General features: G+C 34.6%; 2 protein-coding genes and 2 long non-coding RNA genes across 6 annotated transcripts; 2 read left to right on the top strand and 2 right to left on the bottom strand.

The window, feature by feature from the left end:
- Window positions 1–1445: 1445 nt before the first annotated feature.
- Window positions 1446–5125, top strand: LOC108467907 (hydroxyproline O-galactosyltransferase HPGT3). 2 transcript variants are annotated; one of them, XM_017768725.2, is made up of 12 exons: window positions 1446–1842; window positions 2103–2166; window positions 2373–2422; window positions 2533–2723; window positions 2893–2953; window positions 3092–3164; window positions 3381–3504; window positions 3626–3713; window positions 3929–3979; window positions 4059–4130; window positions 4353–4465; window positions 4707–5125. In XM_017768725.2, the coding sequence occupies exons 1-12, from the start codon at window positions 1718–1720 to the stop codon at window positions 4727–4729; spliced, it is 1035 nt and encodes a 344-aa protein (XP_017624214.1). In that variant the 5' UTR covers window positions 1446–1717; the 3' UTR covers window positions 4730–5125. The 2 variants fall into 2 exon arrangements, with proteins under 2 accessions (XP_017624214.1, XP_052874354.1); XM_053018394.1 differs by lacking the exon at window positions 2103–2166 and having other exon boundaries at window positions 1722–1842.
- LOC108468340 (heparanase-like protein 3) lies at window positions 4771–7585 on the bottom strand. The gene is made up of 9 exons (XM_017769231.2): window positions 7142–7585; window positions 7025–7061; window positions 6772–6955; window positions 6549–6697; window positions 6227–6457; window positions 5954–6143; window positions 5743–5868; window positions 5577–5676; window positions 4771–5500 (listed from the first exon to the last, which is right to left on the bottom strand). The coding sequence occupies exons 1-9, from the start codon at window positions 7376–7378 to the stop codon at window positions 5183–5185; spliced, it is 1572 nt and encodes a 523-aa protein (XP_017624720.2). The 5' UTR covers window positions 7379–7585; the 3' UTR covers window positions 4771–5182.
- Window positions 7586–9076: 1491 nt separating this feature from the next.
- LOC108468890 (uncharacterized) lies at window positions 9077–10340 on the bottom strand. 2 transcript variants are annotated; one of them, XR_008286967.1, is made up of 2 exons: window positions 9982–10340; window positions 9077–9704 (listed from the first exon to the last, which is right to left on the bottom strand). It is a non-coding gene; the product is annotated as an uncharacterized LOC108468890 (long non-coding RNA). The 2 variants fall into 2 exon arrangements; XR_001869007.2 differs by having other exon boundaries at window positions 9077–9691.
- Window positions 10341–12061: 1721 nt separating this feature from the next.
- On the top strand, window positions 12062–13639 carry LOC128296457 (uncharacterized). Its single transcript, XR_008287070.1, has 3 exons — window positions 12062–12137; window positions 12612–12693; window positions 13383–13639. It is a non-coding gene; the product is annotated as an uncharacterized LOC128296457 (long non-coding RNA).
- The last annotated feature ends 10399 nt before the right edge of the window (window positions 13640–24038 follow it).

The raw sequence follows: 24038 nt of genomic DNA, 5'->3' as shown, positions 1-24038 counted from the left end.
AGAATGGTTCAGGTTCATACTAACACGATATTTAAATGACTAATGAAACGGGCAATATGTTATCTCTTCAATAACAAATTAACATGATGAAAATTTTGATAATAGAATCTATACATATTTGTAGATTTTTGTATAAAAGAGAAAGAAGAATAAATTGAAAAACTGACAAAATGCCCAAAACCCCACAGCTTTGATATCATAACATTAAGAGGAATGTGCTCTGCTAAAAGGTAAAAGTAGCACGGCCTGTCTTAATTTGTGTCGTTTGGGTTTATCTGACTCTTCATTTATACACTTCAATTAATCAATCAAATATTATGAATAAAAATATAATATAATTTAATTTTTATACAATGTCTAAGATTATAGAGACTATAATAATACGTTTTAACATGCTCGAATCTATCAATTCCTACATTAATAATAATATTAATACAAATTAAGTTAAGATTTACCGGTCAATATAACTTAATTAATCATACGTAAATTATCAAAAACTATGTATGTATATGTTATTTACTGATGATAAGAAGATTATGGGGGCAGAAAGTGAAAGATGCTGAGGCTAAGTTTGGTAAAAGAGAATATATGCAAATATTGGCTTACCTAACTGCAATTATTTTTATTATATCGCTTTATATTCGAATTCCGGAATTTACGATTAAATTAGCTAAAGATTTATCTACTTTTATTTATTTATTGATAATAATAATATTTTACGTGTAAATGGGCTATTATTCTCACTATTGATTGTGGGCTTCATCGAAGAGCTCGATTATTGGCTTTTGGATAACCCAATCCAGTGTTAATTTATGGTGAGGTCAGGTCCAAGTCCGTTCCACGTGTATTGCAATTTTTGTGTTAAGGCAGTATAATCATGATTATTTATCGGACACCATATTAATTTTCTTTGAACAATTTTTCCCGATTATATAGACTTTTTATGACACAAAATTTAAAATTATTGATATTTTCTCCTTAACCTATAAATAGGAGGATAATACATTTCAACGCATTCAAGCTCATATACTTTTAAATTGGTAGCAATGTACATACTCGTCGAGCTAAGATTCAATAAATATTAATTACATAAAGTCAAAATGTAAATTTTTTCCCTAAAATTAAGCACAAAATATAAATTTACTTATAAAATCAATTATAGAATTAAATTTATATAAAATTTTAAAAAATTAATATATTTTAATTGTTATATACAATTAAACTTGTAGATCACCGAATAAAAATAATTAAAAATATAATTAAATTTTTATGTATATAATTCTACTGAAATTATCATCCATCACAAGAGTAACTTTTGCATTTCAACATGCAAATAATATGATTGTCAAACACACCGCAAATTGTCAAATCATATATGGGAACTGCTGGTTTGCCAGCTCATTTCCCTTTCTTGTCCAAATTTTATTGAGGCCCAAGTATAGGTAGGCCTGGCCCGTAAGACCAACTGTCAGCGCTTACTTCCAAGTTACAAGTAACCGCTCTGCTCCCTCCGGATCGATCTCCCTCCCTCTCTTCTTGTTTTATTTCCCTTCCAAATTTCCTTGCGATTTGATCTGAATTGCTGCTAGTTATACTGTGCTTTCAAATTTAGATTCTTTCTTGGCACTCCATCATTCTAAATTTTCCAAATACTATAGATATTAGAGACCGTAATTAAATCTCTGTTTTCATTTCTGTATCTGTGTTAGAGAGTGTGATGGAGGGTTTACCTACCACCACCAAAACTGAGCGACGTTCGAGATCCAAGAATCTACACACTTCCAAGCCTTCTTTGGTCATGGCCTTTTTCTCTTGCGTCGCTTGGCTTTACGTTGCTGGACGGTTCGTTTTTTTTTTCTTTTTCTCTATTTTTGCTTCTCATTTCTCAATTCCAATGCACCAGTTTCTTGGAGACTTTTTGTTTTCTAGATCATATTTAGGGAGAAAAGAAAAAAAGAAAAAGGATCATAGAATCCTAATAAATATTCAATTAAATCAGCTTAGAATTGTTTTTTTTTTTCGTATTTCCTTTATCAATTTTCGTACCTCACAAATTTGATAAGCTAGATTTGTTTATTTTGCAAAATTTTGGTGAAAATTAGGTTGTGGCAAGATGCAGAGAACAGAAAATTGCTTGCTAATCTTCTTAAGAGGAACATTGAACAGGTTTCTTTCTGCGATGTTTTCATTAGGACTCAGAAGCCAAACAAATTCTCCTTGTTTGATCCTATTTCCCCTGTTTCTATTGTTGGGAAAAATTTTGTGTGTACGTTTATGAGATTATTCTGGAAACGTAGTTTACTATTAAATAAAATTTTAATAACTATAATGTGTTTATTTTACCTCTGATGTTTTTGTTTTTGTATTGCTAGAAACCAAAGATTCTTACCATCGAAGATAAGCTAATGGTCTTAGGATGCAAGTATGTTTCTCATTTCTAATTCTTATCTTCTTTTCACACTTTCTACGGTCTAATTGGACTGTTTCTGATTTTATTCAGCCCTCATTTGGAATATTTAATTTGATATTTAGGGATCTAGAGAGGAGGATTGTAGAAGTTGAGATGGATTTGACATTAGCTAAGAGTCAAGGCTACCTCAAGCACCAGTTGCCACAAAGTGAGTCTTCTTCGCAACGAAAGCTTCTAGCAGTTATTGGAGTTTATACTGGATTTGGTAGTTACTTGAAACGAAATACATTTAGAGGTTCTTGGATGCCTAGAGGTGAGTTGCTGGTTTCTTATATTCTAAAGCTTTAATTTGGATTTTCCGTTGGCTTTTACTTTCATTTCTGGTGTTCACTAGTCTTTCTGCTACAATGCTATTGCATCAGTATAACATATACTTTGCTGTAGAAAGCATGTTTTATCTGCATTATTATGGTTTTTGACAGGCGGTGCTTTAAAAAAACTCGAGGAAAGAGGAGTAGTGATACGATTTGTGATTGGTCGAAGGTATTCCATAATCTTTAATCCTTACTTTATTCATGCTTTTTTATATGGATTATCGATTCTCTTCTTTGCTCAGTTTCATTCCTTTGCTATTATGCAACTGTTGGGCACTAATGGGATTAACTATTTTGAAATTGGTAGTGCTAATCGAGGCGATAGCTTGGATCGCCATATTGATGAGGAAAATAGTAAGACGAAAGATTTCTTTATTCTTGTAAGTGGTAGCATTTGAATATGATTGCAATTTTGATTTTTGAACTTTTTCTTTGAGGCCTAGATATCCTTCATGATAGCAAGACTTTATCAGAGGGTTTCTTTAATTGGATGCAAGACATTGGTTTTCATAAAATTTTCTCTTTCCACTTGCTTATTGAGATTTGACTGGCTTAAGCATAGATTTTTAGCATCTTAATCAATATTAATTTATTAGGAGGGTCATGAGGAGGCTCAAGAGGAGCTACCTAAAAAGATAAAATTCTTCTTCAGTACTGCAGTTCAAAATTGGGATGCCGAGTTTTACATTAAAGTTGATGATAATATTGACGTTGACCTAGGTAAGACTTTTTCCCTTTTCATTTGGATAGAATATCACAACTTTTTTTGGCTTTTGGCTTGTTGCGCTTTATTAACTGAAACTTTGATAAATCATTCACTCCTTTTTTTCCTACATGACAGAGGGGTTGATTGGACTTCTTGAACATCGACGTCGCCAAGATAGTGCTTATATTGGATGCATGAAGTCAGGAGAAGTGCTTTCTGAAGAGTACGTATTTTTTATATCTTAGTCTGTCATTGTATCACGATAAAAGATAGTTCTTATGTCATGTTTGGACATTCTTTTTTTTTCTTGTAATCTGCGTATATTTGACTCTGGTTACTTTCCCCCGAAAATTTTGGAGGATATTCATTCTTTCAAATGCTACTTTGAGCTTGAGTCGTTTACATTCTAAGTTCAACTTTTGGATATCTTGTTTTCAGGGGAAAGCTTTGGTATGAACCTGAATGGTGGAAATTTGGGGATGAGAAATCGTAAGTTATCTAGCTTGATGTTTGCACTACCATATTTTTTCTATTTTGTGTTTTCATACTATTATGTTCTTCCCTTCAGGTATTTCCGGCATGCATCTGGTTCACTTATTATACTCTCCAAAAATCTTGCTCATTATATCAACACAAACAGGTTAGTTTTTATTTGTTGTTGCTATAATCTTGAAAGAATGAGATAGACATTCTACTTTGAGGTTCTCAAACTGAAAAGAAACCAATCATTTTGCTTTGCATGCAAAGTTGAACATAGTCAAACATTCATTTGAAAAGTTGTGTTGCGAAATATACCTTCTTATGTTGCTTAAAATTCCTAATGAAATTGAGTTTCACTTCTTCTAATTTATATTACATGCAGTGCATCTTTGAAGACTTATGCTCATGATGATATATCAGTGGGATCTTGGATGATGGGTGTCCAGGCAATTTATATAGATGATAATCGTCTTTGCTGCAGTAGCATTAGACAAGGTGAAATTGCCTCCATGCTATATTCTTTTTCAAACTTTCTTACAGCTTTTACAATGCAATTTTGAAAAATAAAGAAACAGTCATTAGGTAGCTATTATAAGCATACATTTCTGCCCTTTTTTAAAGTAAAAAATGGGTTATGATTTTATTTATCAAGAATACATTTTAAGGTGCATGGTTCTACTAATTTAACAGTGCAGCTTATTTTGATGATCAGTATTTTGTACTGTCTAATTTTCAGATAAGGTGTGTTCTGTGGCTTGAGAGAACATGGCTTACTCTGTTCATCAGTTTAAAGGCAGCTATTTTGTGGGTTGTCTGTCAGTATTGCACTGAGAGCGGTTTAAGTGTCTAATATTGCTTTTCGCCACATCATGCAAACATTTTATTCTGGATACAGCAGCAGTGATCAATTTCTGGGAGCATTCGGTGGATCATTCATTTAGATTTTAGATGTAGATATCTATATAGCATTCCTTTTAGAGGATGAACCACAGATTAATCTGCATTTGGTGACTTCTGGTTGGTTGGACAGAGGATTTTGTTTGATTAGTTTTATCAAGTTCAGTAGCCATTTTCATCTGTTGCTTAGATGTAATACCTTGAATATTTGTTCCCATTGAAGATAACAGTTCGGTAATGTCAAAAGGTCAATTAAAACCTGGATTTTGCATTTATTTTGTTTTTGCTTTACTATGGAAATTGCAGAAAAGAAATTTAATTGATACAGGCAGGAAGTATTATACTTGAAATATGAGAAAATACATAAGAGAAAGGAGCAACAATAATTGGATCTGTCATGCTCCTGTTTACTGGTTCCATAGGAGGGATACCCCCAGATGAATTTAGAGCGAGTATTTTCCCATTCAAAACCACCTTTTGACTGTGTAAATTTTCATCTTTGGCTGTAACATGGTACTCTTCTCTACTAGTGTTTCCCAACTTTATTCTGGGAGCTTGTTCTCCTTCTGTCGCTACTCGGACATTAACGGAAATGTTGGCATTAAAATTGATAAGAAGCAGAGTGATTCCTTGCTGTTAAGAAAAAGGAAAACCTTCCTATAAACATTGCTTTGATTTTGAACTAAATCTGAAGCAAGGATCTACTTACAGATTGTTTAGAACAGTGAGCATATGCTCGAACACCTGTTGTCCCAGAGAAGCTTGTTGACAGGACATTGCTCCCCATTAACCGATGCCAGAGAAGAGAACTGAGAGAGAGAGAGGGAGATCAAACTTTTTGGCACTGTTTGAAGACAAATGAGTTTAATTCGTACCCATAGTAATCAGGATTTGGGACAAATGTAGCAATGTTAAGCAGACCATAGTTTCCACCAATCAATGTCTGTCTACAGTATGTTTTGGTGTCATAGGAAGATGCCATTCCAAGCTGATCCAAATACCTGTTTAATTAAGATATTCCTGTGTCAAAAATAAGCAGCTTTTAGTGGTAAACGAAGAGCAAGAAGAAGTGGTGAAAGAGCTTACCAGAAAGCATTAACAAAGGAATTGGTGACAAGATTTTGACCGCTGTTGTAAGCGCCTCCTGCTTCACCAACCCAAGCCACTGCTGGTGTTGCTGAATTCTTGAGAATTGCTTCGAGGTCTCTAAAGGGTTGGGCCCCACCATCTAGATAAGATGGATCTAGGATATTGTTGATGAGCTGATTATCATTACCTACATAACCAACGTTCAGGGTGATCAGGAATGCTGCTTGGTTTGAGGGTACTTTTTAAGTAACTGCTTTTTTGCACGTGTACCTGGACCAAGGTTGTAAATGTGTTGGGTCACCACTTGAAGAGATTTAGGTGTTCTTTGTATAAGTTGTGCGAACCAGTTTGTATCAATGAATCCTCCTGGTGCTATTACTAATGGCTTAACCTCAAATCCTCTATATATATTCTGAACAATGTTTTCAAGAGACTTCACATCAGACGCATATTGATCGGGTGCAACTTTGGCTCCAACGCCGGTGCCACACAGTTCATTTCCTGATCAACCACTTGTTTTATTACTTAAGAAAATTAATTCATTGTTCCAGCTAAAAAGAAATTGCTTTTAACTCTGGCGTGGTTCATTTACCAAGTTCCCAACCATGAATGCTATAGCCCTTGTTAACAGTGTATCGTATAAGGGATTCAGCATTACTAGAATTCCAAGCTCCAGTGGCAGAACCGTCCGAACGTATGGTCTTCCCACTTAGTGCATTTAATCCGAAAACTACCATAGCCCTGTATTGGAGTGGAACTGTGGAAGTAAGTAAAAGGCAGTAGAAAAAAAAGATGATGGAAATTATATTGCTTACCCAGCTTTTTTGAAGAAAACGTTGAGTTGGTCCCATCTAGACATTGGTAAGCAACCTTTGGAGAAACCGAACATCTCTGAACTATTTTTGACGAATGATGCACAAGGACTTTTATCATCTTTTGTCTCGTAAATCACCTTATCTTGCAGGGTACCTCCCATTCTTATCTTTAATGACGAAAAAGCTGCAGCATTTTTACAAATATAAGCCTCAACTGTACGATTTCAATGAAGGGAACAAATAATTTGGTTACCTTTAATAGCGTTTAACAATATGGGGTTGGAAAGATCCTGTGAATGTGGAGCAACAGCCATTAAAATTTCAGAAACAAGGGTTATTTGATTTAATGGGAGGAGAAGCAGCAGCTTACTAGATTAAGGAGAGACGCTCTTTCCCAGCTACATGTTCCATAGTCACATTTGTTAGGAGGCCACCAATCCAACGTAGCACAGATGAAATTATCATCTGTTTTTCCTATTGAAGCTGTTCCATTAACAAAAACAGTGCCACTAGTAACATTTCCAGACCCTCCGGTCACGAAATCTGAGCCTTTATTCACCCAATGCACCCATAAATACAATAACACTAGCTTAAACAGTATACACATTTTCTATAACAACAACAATACCTTATGTTATCTATCAGCTTGTCCAGCAATTTAATTTATATAAAAGAACAATCCAATTGGGTGTCAAAGCGTGAGAGAGGTTGTAGCTGCTTGCTTTCCATAAGTTTGCTTGTGATGTAATCAAATCAAGCAAGGCTCATTTGGTTTCTTACATGAAAATAAACTTTATAATTTATGTAAATGCTACTGGGGGCAGATGGAGCTGGGGACAACTAATTATAATAGAACTCCAAAGTAGAGAGCTTAAGAATCTAAATGATTGATCGGTCTTTGATAACCAAACCAGCTTTTGACTTTCCAGAACCTGTTTGCAGCTCAAGGTTACATAAGATTTTCAGTTGTGAAAGTTCAATCTCAGCTAACCCACCCATCAATTATTTGGCTTATAATATATAACATGAAGCTTCCTTCCAAAAAGAATATGGACCAGAAATAACATCAAGGGAACCTATTGTTCGAGAATTTATCTGGGGAAGTAGTCTATTAAACAAAGGTGCCTGCCTAACAATATTGTATCATCTATGATCACAATCACAAGTGCAGTATTCTTCTTATCAATGATTAAATAACACAGATGAAATGTCCAGAAACTTGTGTCCTATTTTGGATTCCCCCACCCACTAAAATAAATAAATAAATGTTTATTGTAAGGGGTCAACATCAGTCTGAGACTCTTACTACCATTTTAAATTCAGTGAAGCTACCGGTGCAGGTTCAACCAAGCTCCCAAACAGGTTTCCATATTAGACATCATTTTTTATCATGTGCCCTGAGTCGTATTTATCAATACCCATTAGTTAGGTGTATACTGGACAAGGACGCAGCCTTTACTTCATTTTCTTCATTTTTATTGGTTGGTATATAAAAGGTTTGTGGCTTTATTTTTTCTAAATTTCAAGGTTATTGCAATAATCTTATTTTTATTAACCATATGAGCTTGATCAAATTTTTCTTAGTCTATCATTTTTTTATCGTTTTTTTAATTTAAATTTATTTTGTTATCTTTTGATGTTATTGGAATAACTGATATTACCTTATTCAATTTCCTATTTGTATAAATTCGATAAATTATCAATGAATAATGTGTGCCTCCTTCTCCATTCTTTCTCTACCTTATATGGTATATAGGGCCAAATATCTCTAATTAAGAAAAAGGTCCTTCAAAATTTTTCCTAACCAAAACAAACTTTCCAATAATGATTACCGATAACTCAATCCGCTCAGTAATTACTTCTGACAACACTACTCCTACAACTGTTCAAATTGTCCAATTCAACGTTGCATTCCAATTACCTCTTGGGCTTAACAGTAGCTCCAACTTTTCAAATTGGAATACACAATTTACCATGTTGTTAGATGGACATGATCTTAAAAGCCATCTTAGTGGCACCAAAACCCGCTCCACAAAAACATGTTGAAGTGAATAACATTACCGAAATAAATTCTACTTATCACATTTGCTTTCACCAAGATGGACATATCCAGTAAGCCATGATCACTTTGGTCTCAATTGCCTCCATGATTGCTACAGTTGATACTTCACAAAAATCATGGGCCTTTTTGCACACTCTATATGTAAACGAAAGCCACACACGAATCCCAATCCTTATGACCAACTTACTAAAGTCACAAAGCAAGCCAAAAGTGTTGTAAAATATCTACAACAAATCAAGACCATCACGAACGAGTCAGCTGTTGCTGATTTTCCAATTACCTTTGAAGAATTTACAATCAAGATCCTTAGTAGTTTTTGTCCCCAATATTGAGAAGTTTTTGCTTCCATTCGAATCAGCCCAACACGAATCAAATAAAAGGAGTTATTTCAAAAATTTGTTGATCACGAACTCTTTCTCTTAAGAGAAATGAATGCATTTTCTTATCACTACTGAAGATGCATAACGCAACACCAATCCTTCTTCGTTTTCTCGTAATACTTGTCTCCTTCTTCGTTTTTCTGTAATATTTGTCACAACAATCAACTTTAATCTTATCGATCACAATTTTTTTATCTTCAACACGTGTTGTTTTTTTTTTTTTGTTATTATACTATTAGTGTAGTAGCCAATTTTGGCCCAGACAAAAAATAATAATAAATAAAACCCAAAATAAACCCAATAATCTAAAACCCTAAAGCCCAAGTCAGCCCACTATCTTAATTTTTTTTCTTTCAGCAGCCACCCTAACCGTAGCCACCAAAGTTCAGCCGTCACTCCCCCTCTGCCCTTGGCCATCACGCGCGCCACCACCACCGCTTAGGGCGCCAACCACCGGCCTCACATGCCTCTGACACACCTGCAAAGAGAGACTAACACGCAAAATACAAGAAAGCAAAGAAGAAAAAACAAAAGAAATAGTAGCAGACAACAAGCAAAAAAACAAAAATGGATTTATGTAATTCGGTTATAAAAACCGAAACATCCCTTTGTAGTTTTTTTTACGAAAGCATTAAGGAATCAAAAAAGGCAAAACAAAAAAGGTTGATTTCAATTTCTATTTTCGTGTTCTTTTCGTTTTTTTATATTTTGTATCACATTTTTCATTAGATATTTATTCTCTAAACAAAAAGGGAGGGAAACACTTACCTAGACCGCACAGGAGTCGCGCCGTTGGAGCCTCATCTCCGTCGACGGAGTCGATTCCAAAAAGGGAGTAAAAGGATCTCCTTTCCCCTCGTTTTTGGGTTGAAAACGTGGCCCCTGATTGGTTCTGAAATGGGGTTGAAAAAAAACCCGTCCCTGTGGCTCTAACCACCACCTACGAAGGAGCCGGGACGATGGCGGCGAGGACGGGTCTCTAAACCCTAGCTGCAAGGGAGAAAAGGGGAGAGGGAGAGAGTAAAAGCTCTCTATTTTGTTTTTTTAAATGGGAAAAATGAAAAGAATTCAAAAAAAAATTGGCTTTAATAGCCATGCAAAACGGTGATGTTTTGCAATCCCCCACACGTCTCGAAACGGCGCCGTTTAGGGGGGGAACCCGTGTGTTTTAGACCATTGGTATATTTCGCAGTGGGTCCTCCGCATTTGTTAGCGTGTCTCATCAAGGTCCCTTTTTATTTTTTTTATTTCTGCCACAAGATTTTGTCTCCTCTCTCATTTTAGTCCTCTGTCCATTTGAGGAAACTGACCATTGAAACGCTGCGCATCAAAGGGCCTGGGATATTTTCTCTTTTGAGCCTTGGTCTTTCGCGCTTTTTATAATATAGTCCCTAGCAGCTTTTGGTATTTATAATTGTACCCCGTTATTTTATTGATGACTTGCAAAGCAGTCCCCGACCCATTATTTTCAAATTATTTTTTAATTTGCTTCTGTTTATTTATTAATTCATTTATTTTATTTCTTTTCTTTCTTGTTTTGTTTTTTATTTTTTAAAACTATTTATATATTGTTTATTTAAAATTGATTTAAAACATTCATTTCAAATTGTTTACTACATATTATCTTAGATTATGAGCATATATATTTCTTCAATTAGTTACTGCTTTACTATATATTATTTTAAATTATTTGGTATATTATTTATTTTATATTTTACGTATAGATTATTTTATTTTAAACTTTTATATATTATATATTTTAAACTTTATTATATTATGTAGCTTAGATTTATTTATTTATTTTTATTTTATTTTTTAAAATTTATATACATTGTTTATTCTAAAATCCTATATTATTTATTTTAAAGTCTTTTACACCTTTTATTTTAAACTATAATATGTAAATAATATTCATTTTAATTTATTTTATATAGGTTATTTAGTTATATTATTTCATATGTTAACTATGTTAAATTCTTTTTATTATTTATTATAAACCTTTTATTATTTTAGATTTCACATATCACTTATGTTGGATCATTTTGTAATACCCCTACCCGTATTCATTGCCGGAATAGGGTACGAGGCATTACCGGAGTTTACGAATTAAATTTTTTTTTATATTCAATATAGCCCCTTTATAAATATCTAACCTTCCCTACAATATTAAATCGAGACCAATCCACATCAACCAAATCAATTCAACATATTTTCAAGATAAATTCATGCATATTTATAAGATAACGTCATCACATATCTAAAACCAGGTTTGTTAACCATACTAATGGCTAACTTTACATTCATTTCACGTTAACATTTACTTTGTTAGCTTATGTAACGGCCTAATTTTCAGTGGTGTCGGAAATGGTGATTTGAGATCACTAAATCCGACAAATAAGATTGAACAAGATAGTAATTTAATATTTATGAGTCAAGTAAGAATTTAGAAGAATTTGTGAAATGGTGAAATTAGTGAATTAAAAGAATTTATTAGGTCAAACGGGTCAAAAACGAGGTATCGAGACCTCAAAATTTAAAATCGAGCTATAAATATTTTTATAAATATTTATGGAGTGTCATTGAGTTAGTATTAAAGTTTTGTTAGAAAATTTTAACGTTTGGATGACTAATTAATTAAAAAGGACTAAATTAAAAATAGCGCAAAATTTGTTAAATTGTGAGTAAATAGCTTAAGTATTTAAAAGATGGATTTAAAGAGAAATTAGACCCAAAGGTTAATGGCTGGACGGTTTGGGTATGAAATAAGCAAGAAAACAATGTGAACAAGGGCAAAATTGGAAATAGCATAAAAGTTAATAGTTAAATAATGATGTAATTGAAAAATCTAGACATTTCTTCATATTTTCTCAGCCAAAACGCCATAGAAGGTCTGGAGAAAGCTGGTTTTCATATTTTTACATCATGTGAGTTTAATTCTTGCTTTTCTTGATAATTTTATGTTTTTATGACTTTTATAATTAGGTCCACTTATAGAATTCATTAGTTTTTGATTTTATGGGTGAAATTGGAAGTTACCCTAGATGGATAAGGGATGTTTATGATGAATTATTATGAAATTTAAGTTCTACTTTCATATTAAGGTGGTTTTATTAAGTGATTTTGATAGGAAATGATATTTAGGACCTAATTGTGAAAAAGTTGTGAATTAAAGGTTGCTGTTGAAATTCAGAATATAAAAGGTTTTGAAATAGTTTATAATGATAAAATAAAGTGTTAATTGAGAAAAATTAGTTCAATTGATGGGTGAATTGAGCGGACTAAATTGTGAAAATCAAATTTTGGGGTAAAAGTGTAATTTCAAAATTTGAACAGCATAAATTGTGAAGTGAAATAGAAATCAAATAAATGCTAATGAGTAGAAATATTTTATATTATAGATCAAGAATCCAAAGAAGAACGAGGAAAAGAAAAAGTTGCAGAATAGTCCCTAAATTTCAATATCTTCTACAAATTAGCCGGGTAAGTTCATCTGGTTGAATTTAGATGTTTATTTGTGAATGATTGAAGTATATAATGTGGTATTATATACGAATTTGTTGTGGGATTGTGTAGATTTTGTTAATGAAAGAATAAATGTGGAAATGCAAATTAGGAAAAACGCAGGATTGAGTACGTTCGTATCGTGACGTGTGATGAATTGACGGATAAGACCATAGTTGTTCCATAGAAAAGTGTGAAATGTAGGTTCGGTATCATCCATACTGAGTTGTGAAATGTAGGTATGGTATTATCCATACTGAGCTGTGAAATGTAGGTATGGTATTATCAAATCCATCTTGAGTTAAGAAATGTAGGTATGGCATTTCCCATACCGAGTTGAAAAATGTAGGTATGGTATTTCAATGAGGAAAACCATATTGAGTTGTGAATCGTGGCATTGAGCAACGACGTACTCAATTTAAATAAGCGTTTCCTAATTTGATTATAAGAAATAAAAGAGAAGTGATCCAAATGAAAGAGATTGAGTAGTTGTTACTGTTGAGCTCAACTATGTGAATTATTATAACAATGGTTGTGAATCGCAGGAAACTTTAGTAAATGTTTTGGTATAGTTTGGAAATATTATGTTTGGTGAGTATTACTTTTAAACCTATGAACTTACTAAGCTTCAATAAGCTTACATGTGTATGTTTAATATTTTTATGTAGATTGACTTGAAGTGAAGTCGGTAGATCGGATCAACACAACAAAGCACACTATCCAGATCAATTCCGGTAGCTTTTGTTTTATGATGAAGATTTATATGGCATGTATAGAGTTTAAATGAAATGAAGTCAATATGTTATAAACTAGTTAACAACATTTTGTACTAAAACAGTTTTTGGTTAGTAGCAGTAGTTTGAGTTTGAAAATTTACCATAAATCATGAAAATCTAATTAGAGGTTGAATAAAATATGAAATTAAATCTTATTTAATCTAGTTTCACATAGAAGAAACAGTGCAAGCAAAAGGCTTTCATATCAGGAGATATTTGAATTTTTGTGAGACAAGGTCAGAGTGATTTTGAACTCCCCTATTCTAATTTGTAAAAATCATTAAAAATTGTAAAAAAATTAATTATGAGTCATACTATATATGTATGGATTCCTTATTGAGTCTATTTTTAATAGAAATAAACGGCTTGGTTATGTGAATTCTGTATATGGAGAAATTTGGTTCAGTAGTGCACGTGGGTCGAGCACGAACCACGAAATAGGGAGACTTCAACTAATAAACTGTACTAATTGGCCCAACCAAAAATTCTAAAAAAAATTAGTAAGTAGATATATGAGCCTAGATTCGGGAAAAATTTACGGATTTGGATTTCAAGTTTTGTAACTCGAGATATGATTTTTTTTGCGTCTGTAACGCAGTTGGACAGCTTGTCTGGAAAGTGTGATATAAATTGTTTGAATTTGTTTAAGTGCTCAAATAAGTTTAGTAATGCCTCGTGCTCGACTCCGGCGACGGTCTCGGGTAAAAGGGGCTTTACATTTATTGGTATCAGAGCTTTGGTTTAGTCGATTCTCGGAACAAATTTGATGTGTAAAGTGTTTAAAAATACATGCCATATAAATCTGTGATAGTGTGATGTGAATAATCCGATCTAATTACTAATTTTTGTTATAGATTGTAAAGATGTCTGATAGACCCGATGGTGCTAGTCAGGAAGAGGAAGTTAATAGTAGAATACAGACTTTTGAGCAGGGAACAAGTGGTAATGTCCCGATTTCTTTGATGAGAGAGGAAGAACTTAAAAATATGATTTACGGATTAATGAATCAGTGGTATCATGAAACAATACAAGGAAGAAGTCAGGCACAACAACTTCCTCTTCCCCTTATTGTACCACCAGTTACAACCCCGGTTGCTCCTCCTTTAACAGATGAATCTAGCAAAAGAACACCGATTGAAAAACTTAGAAAGTTTGGAGCTGAAGAATTTCGAGGGAGATCGGACGATGATCCGATTAAAGCAGAGTATTGGTTAAAGAGTTTAGAGAGAGTTTTTAAACAGATGATGTGTTCTCCGGAGGGCTATTTGAGATATGCAGTTTCGCTATTGAAAGAAGAAGCGTATAATTGGTGGGAAACCATTGAGGCAGTGGTACCTGCAGATAAACTTACCTGGGAATTCTTCCAAAACGAATTTAAGAAGAAGTATGTGGGAAAGAGATATTTAGATAAGAAGAAGAGAGAATTTCTTGATCTTCAACAAGGGAATAAAACAGAGGGCGAATATGAAAGAGAATTTGTGTATCTCGGTAGATATGCTCGGGATGTTGTCTTGTGAGAGAGGAAGAAATGTGCATTAGATTTGAAGAAGGGCTTAATGATGAAATTAGAATGATGATTGGAGGTACAGAGATTCGAGAATTTGTGGTTCTGTCTGATCGAGCTCAAAAGATGGAAGAAGTGTATAACAAAAAGATGCAAAGAGAAAGAAGAGGTAAAGAGGTATACAAAAGAAGTTTCTCTAGACCAACTTCGACTTTTTTAGCCAAAGAGTTCAGAGATGATTCTAGTAGACCTGTTTCAATTCTAGAATGATCGAATAAAAGTAAAACGACTCAACAAGATGTTAGAGTAACTAAGAAACCAGCAGCTAGTGTTAGTAATGTGCAAAATATTTCGAGACTTAGATGTAAAAATTGTGGTAGATTTCATATTGGTGAGTGTTGGGGAAGAGCCGAAGCTTACTATAAATGTGGTGGAACTGATCATTTTATTCGGGACTGTCCTCAATTATTAAAAGAAGATAGAGAACAAGGGGAGAAGCAAGTAAATACTCCTCGAAAGGTAAACATTCGGTCAAAGTAGTCTTCTTGGGCTGTTCATTCGGGAACGAGAGATCTGCTGACTCGATCGAGACAAGAGTACTGCGCGTACATATGCTATCCGAGCAAGGGAATAAGCTTCTGCTCCAGATGTGATAGCTGGTAATTTCTATCTTTTTGATGATTCTGTGTATGCTTTAATTGATCCTGGATCTACACATTCATATATTTGCACTGCATTAGTGTCAGAAAAAAAAAATGACTGTTGAGTCCACTGACCTTGAATTGCAAGTCACTAATCCACTAGGGCAAAGTGTGTTGGTTAATTTAATATGTTGGAATTGTCCATTGAAAATACAAGGCTGTGAATTCTCTGCTGATTTAATGTTGTTACCTTCCGAGAATTTGATGTTATTCTTGGAATGGATTGGTTGATTGAACACGATGGCATAGTGAATTGTAGAGAAAAATGGATTGATTTAAAATGTCAGATAGGGGAAATAGTTTCAGCTGAGTTTGGGGATAAAAGAATGATGTCGAATTATTTCACCTTTACACTTCGGAAATTGATTCGAAAGGTAATGAAGCATTTTAGCTTATATTCTTGATACTCGGGGTTCGAATTGAAGATGGAACAATTGTCAGTTGTTAATGAGTTTACTGATGTGTTTCCTGAGGAATTACGTAGTTTACCCCCAGATCGTGAGGTTGAATTCACAATTGATGTAATTTCGAGTACAGCTCCGATATCAATAACACCGTATAGAATGGCACCAGCTAAGTTAAAAGAGTTGAAGACACAGTTGCAAGAGTTATTGGATAAAGTGTTCATCGACCGAGTACATCACCTTGGGGCGCTTTGTCTTATTTGTGAAAAAGAAAGATGGTTCGTTGCGATTGTGTATTGATTACGAGCGGTTGAACAAGGTAACAATTAAAATAAATATCCATTACCTCGTATCGATGATTTGTTTGATCAACTGAAAGGTCTGCGTTGTTCTCAAAAATAGACCTTAGATCTGGGTATTATCAGCTGAAGGTTAAAGAGTGTGATGTGCCAAAGACTGTTTTTCGAACTCGGTATGGTCACTTAATTTATCAATTTTTCTTGATTTCATACCCTTCCCGTCCAGCCCAAATAAATTTTGGGTCTAATTGCTTTATCCTTTCTCATTAGACTCTTAAGCTATTTAATCATTCTAGCAACTTTTACACCTATTACAATTTAGTCCTTTTCATTTAATTGACTACCCAAACATTAAAATTTCCTAACGAAATTTTAATACCACATTAATAACATTTCATAAATATTTATAAAATTATTTTGGACTCGGTTTTACGAGATAGAGGTCTCGATACCTTATTTTTACCCAATTTCTTCAATAATTTTCTATCTAATCACTAAATTGGTAAAATTTTTCTATCAATATTTTCATACGATTTTCCTATCATATTAATTTTCAAGCAAAAATATTGAAATAAATTTCTCTTTAAATCGAATCTATGGTTCTGAAACTATTGTTCCGATAACCTTGAATTTAGGCCATTACACATTTTGTATTTATGCTTTTATATATATTATTTATTTCAAATCCATCTTTCATATAGTATTTCTTTTAAATTTTTATAGGATACTTTAAAATTGTTTTACAAATTATCTATTTTAAGATGCTCTACATATTATTTTATTATTTTTTGTATATTAATGATTTTAAGTTGTGTTAATATATTCATTTTAAATGGTTTTCATATGATGTTTATTTTAAACTCATTTTATGTATTACTTATTTGAAATTGTTTCATCATTCACTTTGGATGGCATTACATCGTTCATTTCATTCTTTTAATTATTATCGTGGATATTTAAATAATATGCGTCGTGTGGTCTCTGCCGTTGTAGTGTAATTCGTTCATTTGTATTTTCATGCTATTATTATTTGTTTGTATAATATTGTATTCTCGTTGTATCATTCCACGCTCCATGTTATGCCTTTCTTTTGCCTAGTTTAAATCATGTCGTACATTAATTCAACATATTTATCCAACTTGAATCGCTTGCTTTTTATTCCAAACAAAATAATACACGCCGTTTAAATATCGCATTCGCTACTATTCCAAAACAAAAATTTCAAAATAAGGCAATGCTTCGTATTTTGGAACCTCGAGAAATTATTCCCTAACTTACGGGGTTTCGATTTTCTCGTTGGTTCTAAATATGAATTTTTAAATACACGGATTTCTAATTAAAATTAAAGACGAACTTGTGCTCGAGAGTTTATGGTATTGTGTCCTAACTTACGGGATGTGATACTCCGATATCTCGATACGAGGAAGTCTTTAACAATCATTTTGAGCTAATTCAAGAACTTTTAAAATCGATGTTAATAAAAAGGATCGTATTTCAAACTCATTCCCGATTTTCAATTTTCGACATTAAGACACTAACTAATCAATTCGGTACCAATTTTTGGGCGTGTCGAGGGTGCTGATCCTTCCTCGCACGTAACCGACTCCCGAACTTGTTCTCTTGGATTTCGTAGACCAAAATGCCGTTTTAGTTAAACTAAAATGTTTTATTAAAAACAAAGGTGATCGATCACACCTAATAAAGATCGGTGGTGACTCCTGTTTTAATTTCCATTTTCAAACAAAGTCGATTCCTGTTTTCAAAATGGTTTCGACAACTTGGTGACTCCGCTGGGGACATTGAGAGCTGAGCCATAAATTGATTGATTTTTGGTCCTTTGTCGAAAATTGAAAACTCGTTTTAAACTTATGATCCTTTCATTGCATTTTACTCGTTATTCTTACGGTTTTCATTATTTTTCCTGTTTTCTTTATTACTTCGGGTTTTTCTTATGCATATATCCTCACACATTGTATTGCATGACCGCTGTGGTCACACCTTTTAAGTGGGAGTGAGAAGCTATGCCTTCGTGAGGTTTTCATCTCTGCATGGGCTAGTGGATCACTTTCGGGATACATCCGTACCTATGTCTTCGTGAGATTTTCATCTCCATGCAGCCATAGGGAAATGTATTCCCCTGAACCGAACTCGATCCATATAAGCCTATAATGGGTGAGGATCGAGGAATCTGCTGGTTCGGGTCTTACTCTAGAAGTGAGCCACATATAGAGAGACCTAGGAGCTTACCTTAGGTAGAGCTATTCCAAACCCCTAGTCATTACCCAAATAGGTGCTTTATTTGTTATTTATTTCTCCTGTACTAACGTGTTTTATTTTTGTTTTGTTTATAACTGCATTGCATTACATCATTATAGAAAGGGGGTGTTGATTCATATTCGATTGCTAAATAGAACAGTTTGTCATAAGAAAACGAATTTCTTGATAAAGTGGATTGTAACACGGTTGTCTAAATATAGTCCAAGTAAACAAAATGGAAGAAAGCTGATAGTCCGTGAAGAAATACAAGACTTTGCTTTAGTGCCCGAGGATGCAAGCCGACAAAGATTATTCGAGAGCCGTTACGTCTTGTCTTTCTTAAGGAGCTGACAAGTATCGCAGGGACAAGTGATCAATGAGTCGCGGCCTGGATCAAGCGAAAAGGAGTTAATATAGATATCTCTTGAAGAATTCGCAAAATTCAACCATAAGATTCGGATATGAAGAGGAAGATAAATGTCTTCGCTTGGAATATGAGAGAAAGGCGGTATATGTAATCTGTCTTATGTAAAGGAATTTGTTTTCTAGAAAAGTTGTTCTAATAAAATTGAATTCAGAATCACCGCATCTCTTTCTTTTGCATTCATTCCATGCATTTACATTGCATTACATCATTTGTATTAGACTTTCACTAAAGGACCCTAATTAGGTAAAATTGTGACAGTTAATCTGGAAACCAACAAAAATCAGCTAACCGAATACTGCTACAATACCCATCTCAAAACCAAAGTAATGGATCATAGACTAGAAAGATTGGAACAGATGCAAAGGGATATGCAAGAGCAATTACAAGCACAGATGCAAGAGCAACTAGCTAAGATCCAATAAGATATGAGGGAACAAATGCAAGAATCCCAATATAGTATGATGAGCCAGCTGGTGCAGTTGCTGGCTAGAGAGCGTGAAAAAGGGAATAGCACGGCAGGGAACAATAATGAAAATCTTGCTTATCCTCTAGGCTTTACCCCGACAAATACCCAAACTCAACTAGACGCACGTCCACAAGGGGCACCCGTTACTATCAGGCCCCAGCAATACCAGGCCGGTGCCTCGACACCAATGAACTTTTCAACAGGCTCAGGCTCCAATCCGGGGGATAATCCATCCAATCCCGCTGTCCCTGACCTTGATAACATGGCAGAATTGGAAAAGGCAGGAGTAGATCTGCCAAAGCAACTTGAGGACCGATGGAAGTGGCTAGAAGAGAAATTTAAAGCAATAGAGACTGTTGATTACCATTGCGGGATCGACACTAAGGACTTAAGCTTGGTCCCACATCTGGTGCTCCCATCAAAGTTTAAGACTCCGGAATTTGAAAAGTACAATGGAACTAGTTGCCCTGAAGCTCACATTACGATGTTCTATCGAAGGATGACAGGATACGTTAACAATGATCAGCTGTTAATTCACTATTTCCAAGACAGTCTGATCGGGTCTACGGGAAAGTGGTATTACCATCTAAGCTGTGCCTAAATTGTTTCATGGAAGGACTTGGCTTAAGCTTTCATGAAACAATACGGTCACGTGACAGACATAGCACCCGATAGAATTACACTATAAAACATGGAAAAGAAACCCAATGAAAGCTTCAAGCAGTATGCCCAACGATGGAGAGAAGTAGCGACACAAGTCCAGCCACCTCTTTTGGAGAAAGAAACCACGATGCTTTTTATCAACACTCTGAAAGCCCCGTTCATTACCCATATGTTGGGAAGCGCTACCATAAGCTTCTCAGATATAGTAATGTCCGGTGAGATGATTGAAAACTCAATAAGGAGTGGGAGGATAGACGCGGGAGAAAATGCTAAAAGATCAACCCCGAAAAAAATGAAAATGAGGTGAATAATATGGGCAATGGGTATTTCAGATCGGTCACTGTAAGCCAGCCGAGGGCCGTGATCACCACCTATCAAGGTACCTCAAGGCAAGACTCCAACTCGAGACCAAATACAGAAAAACTCAAGTTCACACCTATCCCGATGACGTATAAAGAGCTGTATCAGAATTTGTTCGATGCGCATGTGGTGTCCCCATTCTACTCAGAACCTGTGCAACCTCTATTCCCAAAATGGTATGATGCGAATACCCAATGTGAGTATCACGCAGGAGTAACGGGACACTCAATCGAAAACTGCACTACGTTTAAAAAGTTGATCGAAAGGCTCATTAAAGTGGAAATTGTGAAGTTTGACGATTCATCAGAACCTAACTGCCTCGATGAGATAGTAAATGTAATAACTAAAAGGGGATGGCAAGAAAGTTGCAATCCCTTGAAAAAGAAGCCTGGAAGAAATATCGATGAATCTGGAATTTGACGATGTATCCGAAGAAAAAAATCGAGGAATGAAGGTTTCCAAGCCCTTGCATACTTGGGATTGTTTTGAACAATGGGACTGTGGAAGAAATCCCTGTATTTTTTAGAGCTAAATTCGGAGTAATGTCTAAAACACACCTATTGCTCTAAGCCTAGGAGTAATAAGAGGCCTTTTGTGAAATAGGCTTATGTCCAAAATCTTTATTTCAATGAAATGTATTTTTGTTATCATTTTGAGCAAATATTCTTTTATTTCATTCATAATCATACTATACGGACTATTATTCTTAAATTCTTTTGTTCTTTGGGCTTTCCTTCAAATACTCTTTTATTTTTCATGACCATACCATAAAATAACTATTCTTAGATTCATTTATTCTTTGGAATATTCTTTCTACCTACAACAGGTCTCTAGATATCAACGATATGAGCGATACTGCTATTGACTCAGAACCCCCTTTTGAACAAGATATATGTCTGAAGAAACCTCTGGACTTTGAAGATGACCGAGACTGTAGTTTATCTCCTGGTTTGTTAAGGATGGTAGAACAAAATGATAAACAGATACTGCCTTTCAAAGAGTCAGTGAAATCCATGACCTTCCTCTATATAGACATGGATGTCATTGGGGGCCGATCTTGGCAAAAGCTTCTAGTAAGTACTAATTTATCTGTAAAGTTATCCGTTACATCACTAAGCGGATGGAAGTTGTTTCATACGCTAATATCATAAAGTCAGCATTCGCAAAAAAAAAGGGAAAAAAGAAAAGAAAAAAAAAAGGGGATCATACGTCGATATAGAATGTCGGAAAGGGTTGTATCTGATAATGCACTGAACTTAAACCAGAATGCGATATCAAAGTTTACAGCTAAATCGAACACCACTGGGTCGCCCAAAAGTGAACAGTGCGGTCGAGGCAGCCAACGAGAACATTGAAAAAATCGTAGGAAAAATAACTAAGACTGGCATAAGAAGTCAAACATTGATCAAAAACTCTACCGGGGGAACATGTTTCTCTTTGGTTTATGGCAGTTTTACCCATTGAAGTCAAAGTTCCTTCTCACCGAGTATTGGCTAAGCCAAAGATGGACGAAGTAGAATAGATCATATATCGATATGATCAATTGAATCTAATTGAAGAGAAGAGGTTAAGAGACATCAATCATGATCAAATATACCAAAAAAATGAAGAAAAAGAAGACGCCAGATTACCAAAAATTTACCTTTGAGAAATCCATGATAAAGACCTTGTAAAGAAGCCTTATCTGGGAAAGCATCAATTATTGACCAGGAGGGATAACGAGGATTTGCCTAATCCTATGAGTTCAAATCAAGAAATATTTTGTTTCAAAAAAATAAAAAAGAAAAAAGAATAGAAAAAAAGAAAAAGGAGTGGCCAAGGCGAAAACCAGTAAAAGGGCGCCTTGTGACTAAAGGGGTTTTGAGTTGAAAACCCAGGAATGGGCAATTCAAATTTTGATCGAAGGTGGGGCATGCAGTAGTCTTGCTATGCCTAAATTAACAATGAGGAGGGATGCTACATCTTGGGGCATCAACAAAGTATTCTAGATCTTCGAAACACATATCAAGTTCAAATGGTCCTCAAGAAGTTGGTACAGAGAAGCTCAAGCTGCGATATCTGGGGCACCTAGTTTTCCATTTTACCTATTTTAAATTTGCTATCTTTGATTACGTTATTCTTTTCAAGATACGTCTCCAATAAATTTCATTCCTATTGCTTTGCTATCTTTGATTAACTTATTCATTTTGAGTTAATTTCCTTCTTATTGCATTTGGAATCTTTGATTAATTTATTCATTTCAAGCTACGCTCTGAATCAATTTCCTTCTTGTTCATTGTTATGATCTTTTTAAGCAATTGCATTGAAACAATGGTTAAGGGACTAATAAAGCTTTCACAAAAGAAGTTATGCATATTACTCTGGAGGATTCTAAATAGTACAGGAACCTGAAACAGGATTGTTATTTAGAACTCACCAAACCTAAGGGTTAGAAATGTTTGAGAAAGAGGAGTCTAAATTGTGACTATCTTTTCAGATTTTCTGTCAAATGTATCAGTTGAACGAAAAAGTAAGATATTTCGTAACCTCGATAAATAACAAGTAATGTCAACCCAAGTGTAAAGGGAGATCATTCTCGAGAAAAGAAAAATGATACTCTGCATTCGTAAAAATATCAGACATATACATCTGGTCATTACACCTAAGGAATGGTGTAACAGATCAAATTGATTGGAGATTATACAAATCCTATACCTCTGAACTGCAGCAGGATGGATGGAAGAAACCAAATGTTATTCCCCTGAAGTTGCAGTGAGAGGTGCAAACTTTATGTCCCAAAAGGTACAGTGGAAGGGACTCTGAAATTATAGCGGGGCAAGCTTACTGAATAGAATACGATTGTTTTTCTGAGTTTTTTGCCAAGAATACTAGCCGAACAAGAGGGCAGCATAATACGTCAGTGATAATGTCCTGATGAACAACGAGCAATGATACCTCAAGCCTTTTAAAAATGATCATCTTCATTCCTACATTCATATATCATTCATAACACATCTAGTTAGGAGCATTTGGTTCATTTCGGTCATAGTATCCTGATTATTTGACATATACAACACATCTAGTTAGGAGCATTTGATTCATTTCGATCATAGCATCCTAATTATTTAACATAAGCATCACATCTAGTTAGAAGCATTTGATTCATTTCGATCAGGGCATCCTAATTATTTGGCGTAAGCATAGATACATGAAACCGATTCTACAGATCATGTCCCTAGAGTATGGTGTAGCAACATCAGTAAATTCACAGATCTTGTCTCCCTGAAGTTGCAGTGGAGCAGATCAAAGATGGCGAATCTTGTCTCCCTAACCAGTAGTGGAACAGATTTAAGCCACCATCCTATCTCCTTAAGCAGTAGTGGAGTAGGTTGAAGATTGCAGATCTTGTCTCCTTGAAGTTACAGTGAAACAGATCGAAGACGGCGAATCTTGTCTCCCTGAAGTTGCAGTGGAACAAATTGGAGCTAT

The sequence above is a fragment of the Gossypium arboreum genome, chromosome 8, assembly GCF_025698485.1.
Source record: "Gossypium arboreum isolate Shixiya-1 chromosome 8, ASM2569848v2, whole genome shotgun sequence".
Taxonomy (NCBI): Eukaryota; Viridiplantae; Streptophyta; class Magnoliopsida; order Malvales; family Malvaceae; genus Gossypium; species Gossypium arboreum.
This window is presented reverse-complemented; position numbering and strand designations above follow the sequence as displayed.

Bases quoted from the DNA above. Each gene is read 5' to 3' on its own strand.
- LOC108467907 (XM_017768725.2), top strand. From the start codon at position 1,718: ATGGAGGGTTTACCTACCACCACCAAAACTGAGCGACGTTCGAGATCC. The intron at 3,714-3,928 runs GTACGTATTTTT...TCTTGTTTTCAG, and splicing joins GGAGAAGTGCTTTCTGAAGA to GGGAAAGCTTTGGTATGAAC. The intron at 4,131-4,352 runs GTTAGTTTTTAT...TATTACATGCAG, and splicing joins CATTATATCAACACAAACAG to TGCATCTTTGAAGACTTATG.
- LOC108468340 (XM_017769231.2), bottom strand. From the start codon at position 7,378: ATGTGTATACTGTTTAAGCTAGTGTTATTGTATTTATGGGTGCATTGG. The intron at 6,956-7,024 runs GTAACCAAATTA...AAAATGCTGCAG, and splicing joins ATTGTTAAACGCTATTAAAG to CTTTTTCGTCATTAAAGATA. The intron at 6,144-6,226 runs GTACACGTGCAA...TTGGTTATGTAG, and splicing joins CATTTACAACCTTGGTCCAG to GTAATGATAATCAGCTCATC.